Raw genomic sequence first — 9,976 nt, 5'->3', positions numbered from 1 at the left:
AGAAAACAAGTTGTGCTGAAGCTGAAATGCATCCTTGTAAGAAGTACAGTGTAGTTCTCAAAAGGTTATATGTTACCCAATGATTTTATTTTACTGCCACTTTAAATCCTGCTTAGTTAAAAATTGTAATTGATGCATACAAAGTAATTAGGGGAGGGAAAAGGAATTCAGGTACTTTATCTTTTAATCTTTTGGTTTGTCACAGTGGTCAGCGGAGTTAACCCTCCCTCCACTCATCCAGATAAGGACCTTTGCTGACCTACAGTATGGTAAATGCTTCCTCATTTAAAGTCAAATCTAACTCTCTTTTAAATATACAGTGGCAAGAAAACTTTTGCTGGTTTTCTGCATAAATTAGTCATGAAATGTGATCTTTGTTTTATTTAATGGTCATTACATGATACTACACTTCTCCTCTGCTGTCTGCCTCATTTCTGTCACTGTTGCCTGGGCTTTAGTTTTTAGTGTATCCATGTCCACGTTTTGAAGTTTTTGAAAGAATGACTCATCGGACTCCTCTTCTTCTTCGTCTTCGTCCACCATTTTCGCGAGGTCTTCTGGCAGGTCAATGTCATCTCCAGCCATCTGAACTGTTGCACTGTCTTGAGCACTCTGTGAAAATAATATGTTCAGCAGTATCTGGATGATCCATGATTTATTCAACCAACCAATCGGCTGATCGACTGATCGATCGATCGATCGATCAATCAATCAATCAATCAATCAATCAATCAATTAATCAATCAATCAATTTTTCAATAGCAATTCAATAGTAACAGTGGAGCATGCACAATACTGGGAAATGTTATTTTTGTATAAATAATTACTGTCATAATGTTGGTAATCACAACTACACATTTCTTGCTATGATATCAGAAAAAGTGTCAATAAATGTTGGGATTTATGGCTGACAGGTGTGTTTGTTAACCAACGGTGCCCAGTGATGTTGATTGTTCAATCCCTAAATCAGCTCTAAATGACTCCTCTTGGCTTTTAGTTCTGCATTTTACTCGTGAAATCTGTATTAGTTGTTTAAATGGGATAAATGCGACTTGTCTATGGGTGAAAAGCAGGACATTTTGAATCCGCACTAAGCAACATACACAGAACAGCTCAGCTGAGGAAAAAAACAAGAGCTGATGGCATCACGTCAAATGGTATCACAATCCACCATTTTGAAAAAGACGACATGAGCAGAAATGTACAGTAGGGGTCATACCACAAGATACATCCCCCTCGTGTCCACTATTAATCAGAAATGTGCACAGTACTAAGTGGTGTACAGAGATGAACTAGAAAAGGTCTGAAACAAAGTTTTATGGACTGTTGAGGACAAGATTAACCTCTGCCAATGTGAGCAGGATCTGCTCACGATCCAAACAAGCTACAAGCTCATCTGTGAGGCACAGTGGAGATTGTAACATGGCTACTTCTGGACCCTATTCACTGACTCACCAGTCCCTCCCTATATACAGTAATGTACATTACTGTAGGTACAGTAGTTCACTCAACAGTAAGCAGTCAAATGAGATTTGTGTCATTACTGACCACAAGTCACTCTCTAATTCAGAGATACCATCAAAAGTGATGTCCACTGTTATTAAAGAAAAACTTTCTATGAAATTACTGAAGAGTAATTACTCTGTTCTGTGGAAAAAGATCCACAGAACACATAAATGGAACAGTACTACATGTAGTACTACAGTGTGTACTCCATAACTGTATGGCTGCTTGATATTTTGTCTCCCTACTAATAGCTCCAATAGTAGTATACATGAGTTCTTAATTCAAAACACATAATGTTATTGTAAGTACCTAAAAATGTATTTTATCATACCAATTAACTGCAGTGTGAATACTTTCCATTGATCGAAAATACCTTTGACCAACAATTATTTCTTTTTCCACTGCGACTTAGGATAAAACAAATGGTTTGGTGGTGGAATCGGGTTTAAACATAAGTAGATTTATAGTGACTAGACGCTCACTTACATCTGGAAGTCTGTATTTATCTCTTAGTGCCAATCTTAGATTTGCCCTCTCAGCCTTTCTTGTGACAAAGTCCTTGTCACGCTGAATCCTGCAGAACACACACAAATTATATGCAACACTGTCAGTGGTAAAAACTACTGTATATAGCCTATATCCCCATATCACCACCTCTCGAAGAGGACTAAGCCCAAATAAGTGTGTCCAACTAGCATAAGGACAGTGTATTAAAAGGTTGAAGGGTAGACAGAGAAGCAGGTGGCTGTGAGTGAAGTGTTCTTTAAAGATCAGTGTCTTATCAGCAGCAGCATTACCACATTACAGTAATGTTGTTAGCAAGGGAAAACAGTTCGCACCTAGAGGCCTTGATCAGAGTCAGTGAGATCATTCTATGAAACATTATCTTATTAATCTTGTTAACAACACAACTTGGTTATGTGTTTTGTTATTTTACATGTATATACAGATTGACCTGATGGGGGCACAATGGCTGGGAAAATATAAAAGGCTTGAGTGAGCCCAAAGGTCACGAACCTGCTCCTCAAGCCTGGACTGAATTCTTTAAGTTGATGTCCATCATGGCTACTTCTGGACCCTATTCACTAACTAAACCAGTCCCTCCATATATACAGTGATGTATATAGGGAGGTAGTGGATTTAATGCATCAATTTATTCCAGTTGGCCGAGTGACAGTGCTCAAAATTGAAGGTCAAAATTAAAGCTTTGAAAGGTCATAAAATAATATCTTTGCTAACTGCACCATGTGGTTGCACTGTACTGAACAGTAGAGTTTACATAACTAAAGTGGAAAGTAGACCTTTATCTCCTCAATCCAGATTTACCTGTCTGCCCTAGAAAAATTTAACTACGTCACTGGTATTATGCTGTCAGGCCTCTTCCGTAACCATACCTGCTGTAATGTTATCATCAGTGATACAGTGCAGTACCCATGTTGGAACCAGATTTAACCCAAGTCTATTTAAGGGTGGTCTTCTAAATGCTGACCCCATTTTAATAAGATTAGCTGCAAAGAGACATGCTGCTTGGCACGGATCTACGATTACTTGATGTCTTTGCCAGGTCTGCATGCCTTTCACCTTGTTGTTGTGCCATCTTTACACTGACACAGTTTCAGCTTGTACTTGTGCTTTGTTAAAACTCAAACCACTATGAATTCCAGCTCCATTGAAATCCCACAATAGCACAGGATATGAAATATAGTTGAATATTGTTGTTGTTCTTAAAACACCTTGATCACTATTCAGAACTGTGCTTCACCCAGAGACCTAGATACAGTCTCTTACGTAGATAAAATAAAATGAGGGCTCTTGTAGATTATTCTTAAGTGCTTAATGAAGTAATCAGCAAGGTCCTAATTCTTGTATATCTAATTAATTTGCTCACAAAAGTAAAATGTAATACATTGAAATATAGTTATTTTGTACTTTATTTGTCCGGGTCACCAAAGCAGATTTACTTAAATCTCCAGCTATATGGAATGTAGCCTGAATAATAACTTTTTAAAATAGTATTTTTGTTTTTTGGAATTTCTTTGTGACTTCACTTAATGTAAAACATGTCTTATAAAGGATTCAATTTGTCAAACAGACAATACAATCTGAGCTTTATTACAATTTGCCTTTTTAAGTAATTAAAGATAAGTGACACATCAGCATTACTTGAGATTTTAAGATGATTAAATAATTATTGTTTTAAAGCACACTGGCTAAGGGACGTGTTTAATGGTGGCTTCTTGAAACCGAGCCCTGACGAGTTATTACACTCAGAGCCTAATCTGCTTCTCTGACTAATTTGAGCCCCAAGAAAATAAATCCCCACCTAAAGCTACCTTATAAGCCTTGCTCGCATCCGTTGATGTCACATATGCATCACACACAGCCACCGCAAGGAAGTTTAAAATGCCCAAGTTGCACGCACACACTCAAAAAACTCCAATCACCTACCGCTGTGATGTGCGTGTTGGGCAAATGCGTGTGTTATCTGTAACTTGTAACTTGGTCACTTATTTTAGTCACAAAGTTGTACTTTATTGTTAACAGATATTTTAACTTGGTCACTTATTTGAATCACGGAGTTGTACTTTAGCGCTAACAGTTATTTTAGTCCTTTGGAGAGAATAATGGGTTTCTTTGTATTATAGTTAAAATATAAATTACTGTGATGGTGACTGCTTCAATTGTATATCTATCTAAACTATTCACTGTCAGATTAATTGGTGAAATAAACACTTCAGTTACCATCTCTGAAATAATTCCTTCCCTTATGAAACTTAGTTTCTCTTCCCGAGATATTAGAAACTTAAATGTGCTGATGCTGATTATAATATTTAATCCTGATACTGTGCTACATGTTAGATTAGTATTGTATTGAAAATTTGTTTAAATATCTAAATGATCAATTATTATATTGTTGTTGTATTGTAGATTACATTTCATTATGACTGCTACACCAAGGAGGGATGTTATGCACTGTAAGACACTTTTTGTTTATTTTTATTATACTTTATCATGTTACTTTAAACTGTGTTGATATATTTGGCTCTGAGACAAGTGGGAACCTACTTTATGAAAAACTAATCACACCTGCTAATCCATGCTTAATGGATATGTAGGTCATAATGTCTCTTTACAATTGCTTTGCAATTGCAGTAAATTCACGACACATTGTCTTTATATTTATACCCTATTGTGCAAATTGCATTCAGCGACATATACTTTGAATGCATTTAGGTATTTACAGACTGAATAGTAAGATCTTTGTTTATCTGTGCGTGAAATGTGTTTTAATTCAGCGTTTTTAAGCTAAATAATCCTGTTGAGTTTACATGTGGTGTTATGCTGTACCATTCATAAACACTGTCTTTTGCATTGTAGCCAGTGAAGTGATTAACATATGAAATAAGCACCACTGTGTACTCACTTTTCTTCCACAAGCTGCCTCTGGTACTCTTCAAATTCCTCCCTGGACATGCCTTTGGACTCTGGTGTTTGCTTCCCTTCTGCTCCTGCTTTACCGATGTCTTCACCACCTCCTGTAAAACTCTTCAACTTATCACCCAACATCTGATTCATGAGAAACGCCATTGATCACTTCAGAGAAATGTAGTTTACTCCTCCAAGGCCTGGAGAAAGGAAAGCCAAGGATGTGAATGGGAGACAATAAAATTAAAATTGTATAAGAGCTGCTCACAATACAAACTTCCTATTTTGAAACCTTAGCTATTGTGTGTCAAGATGATTAGACTGTATCAATAACCTGTGGCTGGAGTAAAACCTCTAAAGAGCTTAGCTCATAATTGACAGCCTAGAGACAATAGAGAGTCTTGTTGACAGGATAGACCCTCTGGATCTAGGCAATAGCTGCCTTCCTCACTAATCAGAACGTACTAATGTAGTAATGAACAGTTTATAGGTAGAATGTACTAAGAAATCTCATAATCAGTTACTACACCACATACTGAAATTGCTATAGAAACATTAGGTACTTATTATAATGACTTTATCACCAATCCTGCTGTATATTATCTTCAAAATGTTGCTAAAGTCGAGACATTTTCTCACTGAGAGCAACAGAGAGACTAATGCCTGTTTTTGTATTCATCGTACCAGACTATTGTAATGCCTTCCCCTCTGATTTGCTGCTGATGATTTGCTGTGGTGAACCTTGAAAGGGAAATATTTTGACTTTTTATTGTTTTTTGTTAGTATGTATTATGTGTATTTTATTCCATTTTGGGGTATTACTTTTAAAAAGTTGATTTCTTTTTACTTTATTTAGCCATGTGTAAAGGACATTGAACAACATTAACTTCTGTAAATTTCTGCAAATTATCAAATTATCAAGACACGTGTACTTTCACTTCTGAAAGTTGTAAAGCTTCACTTGATCTTGTATTGTACTTTTGCACCTTCAAGTCTTGCACTTTGTCTGGTTGTCCATTCCAAATTAAACACTAACCAGACCTGAAGCTGATGATTGATGCAGTAATGTGAAGGAATAGCTGTCAGTCTGCCAAGACGAAACTAAGTGGATTTGCCCACCTGTTGACACTACTGTGATTACTGTGGTGACTTGTGCTACAAAAGCTGGAGAAAAAGCTCTTTAAGGTAAATTAGTTTTTAAATGTTATATTAGTACAACTAGGATGAGTGAGGTGGCTATGTCATACTGATAATTGCATTTATCTATGTAACCTGCTTTTGTGTTGTATACAGTATTTTACAGTAGTTTTGAGAAGTTTTGTGAAGTCTTTTAGTATTAATGTTGTAAGTGTTCTTGTTCATTTAATGCTTGTAAGCCACCAAGCCCTTCTTTCCTTTGTTTTTGTGCAGTCTGCACTGGTTGGACTTATTATAAAAGTTATGCATTCTGGTTCCAATGACCTGTCTGGGTTGGAGTCAGTAGAGGTTATAAATCCCCAGGAGACCCAAACATGCCACAGGGATGAAGACCCCTTCGATCATGTATCTTCACCTAAGAAAAGATTCAATATTATGGCTTTTCTTAAGAGAAATGCCTTTGTTCTTCTCACGATGAGTGCTGTTGCTTTAGGTAAGCCTGACAGTAGTTTTTTAATTCACCATCAATGTGTTTTACTATAGTGAAGACAAAATGCAGCCTGATGGTAAATGTGTTGGTATTGGCATGTTACTCCACACCTGCTCTGTTTACTGACTCTGCTGCCTTTAGTATTTTGAACTCTGTCTTTAACACATTTACTTGTGTTTATGTTTCTTGAGGAATTGGCCTGGGCTTTGCTCTGCGACAATTTAATATGTCAGCCAGAGCTATAAAATATTTAACCTTTCCTGGAGAACTGCTGATGAGAGTCCTGCAGATGTTGGTGCTTCCTCTCATCATTTCCAGTTTGATTACAGGTTAGATCCACCCTTGACCTTTGAATTGAACTGGATTTTCAGCTATGATTTTCATTTAACAAATAGAGAAACAGTGTGACTTTTATGGACTAGCCACATTAGCCCCATTAGGAAATGGATCCATTTATTTTAAGTATCAACATGCATGTAATTCTTCCTGCACATGAAGATCCATTTTCTGATGTGTAACTTTTAGACTTTTTTAATGATTTCTCCATAAAATGTATTTTATTTATGTTTTCACAGTTGCTAAAATTGAGGTAACACATAGTGATTGTGCAGTACATGTACTTTTTTTTATTAACAAAATGTGGTTATTCTTTAATGGTTGTTTGTGGGGTCTTTCTTCACAGCTCTCACAATGCTTCTGTCATCAGCTGTTGTTTTCCTTTGTGTATCTTGCTGAGTACATTAGTAGTTTCTCTCTTTTTTTCCCAAGACACTCCAAATAGTTGCATTGGCTATGCAGTGTTTGTGCTATGCCTTTGACTGCTTTCCCCTTTTCTCTCAGAGAAAGCCTTTCTAATATAGGCTTTGACACAAAATGTTGTCTTTTATGATGATTAATGTATCAAGTTATCATGTCATGTTAAACCCAAATGAATTAGACTCACCATTCTAATACTTTTGGAACAGACTATACACACCATTAATTGTTTTTTTCTTTTTTTTAAATCAGGGATGTCATCTGTTGACAGAAAGACTAATGGGAAAATTGGGCTAAGAGCATTAAGCTATTACATGGCCACCACACTTGTTGCGGCATTTACTGGCATTGCTTTAGCTCTTCTCATCCAACCAGGGAACTCATCCAGGACAACCTCAGTGTCCTCTAGTGGTGGAGTTGAGGCCGTGGGCAGTGTTGATTCCATTTTGGATCTGATCAGGTGTGTATGCTGATTATTACAAATTTGTCGGCGTTTAATTAAACATCAGCTCCCAGATATAAAAAGGACACAAAATCTGTGTTTCTGGTTTGTAGAAACATGTTCCCCCCAAATCTGTTTGAAGCTTGTTTAAGAAAGGTAAGATGTGTATTGGCTATGATTTCTTTTCATATAATTGCTGTTGTTTTGATATTTATACTTCACTATACTTTGCTTATTTTTAATCTAGTATAGAACCGTTTATTCCAAGAGAGTTTCTATGCTAACACACAACAACAACACAACAGAAGCCAGTGAAAATAGTAAGATTCCTTTTTTTCTATTTTTCTTTTGTCTGTTTCTGTTTTCTATTATATCACGTCTCACTCAGTGTCCATTTTTATGTCTAATCTTTATTGTTGATAATATTACATTATAATTTCACCACTAAATTGACTGTTATCCTGGGGCCTTTTGTGACGCAGCACCGATGCCAGGCACCACAGATGGGATGAATATGCTTGGTCTGCTGGCCTTCTCTGTTGCCTTTGGCCTCACCCTGAGCAGCATGGAGACTCAGGGAAAACCTCTGATAGATTTTTTTCATTGCCTGAATAAAGCCATTATGCATTTGATCAGCCTCGTCATCTGGTAAGTAAGACACTGAATCCTGAACAGCCCATCCTCAGCCACGCAGTGCTTCCGCAAAAATTGGGAAAGGGTTGCATCAGAAGGGGCATCCAGCGTAAAAGCTGTGCCAAATCAAATAAGTACTAATGATTCCCTTTGGCAACCCTGAACTTACGGGATAAGCCCAAAGGGACAAACAAAATTCTATCTCATATTTACTTGTTTACTCCATGCCCCTCTCCACAGTGACTGCCTCTCATTCCCTGTCCTCTGTGGCTTCTCATCTGTTTTCTTTTACAGGTATTCCCCAGTGGGAATCCTCTTCCTGCTGGCAGGGCAGATTCTGAAGATGACAGATGCTAGGGAGATAGGTGGTGAACTTGCTATGTATGTTGTCACTGTGATAACAGGCCTGGCAATCCACAGCATCTTCACCCTTCCCCTTTTTTATTTCATTGTCACACGAAAGAATCCCTTCATGTTTATGAGTGGACTACTCCAAGTTCTCACCACTGCCTTTGGGACCTCATCAAGGTGAGCTAAAGACTTGACATCAAACATTTAACAAATGGACTACCATGTTACATTTGCATTCCTCATGTACTGCGTGGATTTTTTTAACAGTTCTGCAACGCTACCTGTAACCCTCCACTGTATGGAGGAAAATCTCCGCATGGACAAACAAGTGACTCGCTTCTTGCTCCCTGTTGGGGCCACGATGAACATGGATGGTGGAGCTCTCTATGAAGCAGTAGCTGCTTTATTCATAGCCCAAATTAATAATGTAGAGTTTCACGTGGGTCAGATCATAGTCCTCAGGTAAGCTCAAAACCTATTTAGCTTTTACAAAATTGTTCAAATAATTCATTAACTAATTTCAATAGGAAGACTACAGAAGAGATGCAAAATTGTAGAGCTTAATGCACATTAGTCTGCTTCCCACAGTGCCACTGTGAGGCACAAACATGAGCGCTAATTGGTTGTGTCTGTGTTCTTAGAACTAGTATGATGTTGCATAGCTTATTGTTTCTCCTGTTAAGTTTGATTGTCACAGCTGCAAGCACCGGTGCAGCTGGCATCCCAAATGCTGGTATGGTAACCATGGTGATTGTGTTGTCATCACTTGGATTGCCCACTGAAGACGTATCACTGCTAATGATTATCGACTGGTTTCTGTAAGTCAGCATATACACTATGTGTGTATGGTTTTATATTTTTATGGAAAGTGTGAGCATTTTGGGCTACCCCAAGAAGTTAAGTTATGGTGAAAGTTGGGGCCACACATTTGGGCAGAAAAAAGGGAAAAGTCACACTAACAAGTTTCTAACCTCACAACTTTGTGTATATTTGTTGATAGGGATCGTCTAAGGACTGCCACCAATGTGCTGGGGGACTGTATTGGAGTGGGTGTAGTGCAACATCTGTCAAAACACGAGCTGGAGAGTTCCAGCCCTACAGAAGAAGGCTTGCAGCTCCGTCACACTTAGAAACCCTGTCACTAGGTTGTTGTTTTTTTTGTTTGTTTTTATCATCAGACTGCTTGATATCTAGTCTGTTTGTTTGGGTTTGTTCTTATCATTAAATTTAATTTT

General features: G+C 37.6%; 2 protein-coding genes across 2 annotated transcripts; one reads left to right on the top strand and one right to left on the bottom strand.

The window, feature by feature from the left end:
- On the bottom strand, positions 1 to 5,094 carry cplx4c (complexin 4c). The gene is made up of 3 exons (XM_067475236.1): positions 4,931 to 5,094; positions 1,993 to 2,080; positions 1 to 612 (listed from the first exon to the last, which is right to left on the bottom strand). The coding sequence occupies exons 1-3, from the start codon at positions 5,092 to 5,094 to the stop codon at positions 394 to 396; spliced, it is 471 nt and encodes a 156-aa protein (XP_067331337.1). The 3' UTR covers positions 1 to 393.
- A 969-nt stretch (positions 5,095 to 6,063) lies between these two features.
- LOC137098945 (excitatory amino acid transporter 1-like) lies at positions 6,064 to 8,672 on the top strand. The gene is made up of 7 exons (XM_067475715.1): positions 6,064 to 6,117; positions 6,343 to 6,562; positions 6,751 to 6,888; positions 7,568 to 7,775; positions 7,871 to 7,913; positions 8,005 to 8,077; positions 8,240 to 8,672. The coding sequence occupies exons 2-7, from the start codon at positions 6,373 to 6,375 to the stop codon at positions 8,407 to 8,409; spliced, it is 822 nt and encodes a 273-aa protein (XP_067331816.1). The 5' UTR covers positions 6,064 to 6,117; positions 6,343 to 6,372; the 3' UTR covers positions 8,410 to 8,672.
- Positions 8,673 to 9,976: the final 1,304 nt, after the last annotated feature.

Source organism: Channa argus, chromosome 14 (assembly GCF_033026475.1).
Source record: "Channa argus isolate prfri chromosome 14, Channa argus male v1.0, whole genome shotgun sequence".
Lineage (NCBI taxonomy): Eukaryota > Metazoa > Chordata > Actinopteri > Anabantiformes > Channidae > Channa > Channa argus.
This window is presented reverse-complemented; position numbering and strand designations above follow the sequence as displayed.

Bases quoted from the DNA above. Each gene is read 5' to 3' on its own strand.
- cplx4c (XM_067475236.1), bottom strand. From the start codon at position 5,094: ATGGCGTTTCTCATGAATCAGATGTTGGGTGATAAGTTGAAGAGTTTT. The intron at 2,081-4,930 runs GTGAGTACACAG...TGTGTTCTGCAG, and splicing joins AGGCAGCTTGTGGAAGAAAA to GATTCAGCGTGACAAGGACT. The intron at 613-1,992 runs GTAAGTGAGCGT...TTATTTTCACAG, and splicing joins ATAAATACAGACTTCCAGAT to AGTGCTCAAGACAGTGCAAC.
- LOC137098945 (XM_067475715.1), top strand. From the start codon at position 6,373: ATGCATTCTGGTTCCAATGACCTGTCTGGGTTGGAGTCAGTAGAGGTT. The intron at 7,776-7,870 runs GTGTGTATGCTG...TCTGGTTTGTAG, and splicing joins TCCATTTTGGATCTGATCAG to AAACATGTTCCCCCCAAATC. The intron at 7,914-8,004 runs GTAAGATGTGTA...TTTTTAATCTAG, and splicing joins TTGAAGCTTGTTTAAGAAAG to TATAGAACCGTTTATTCCAA.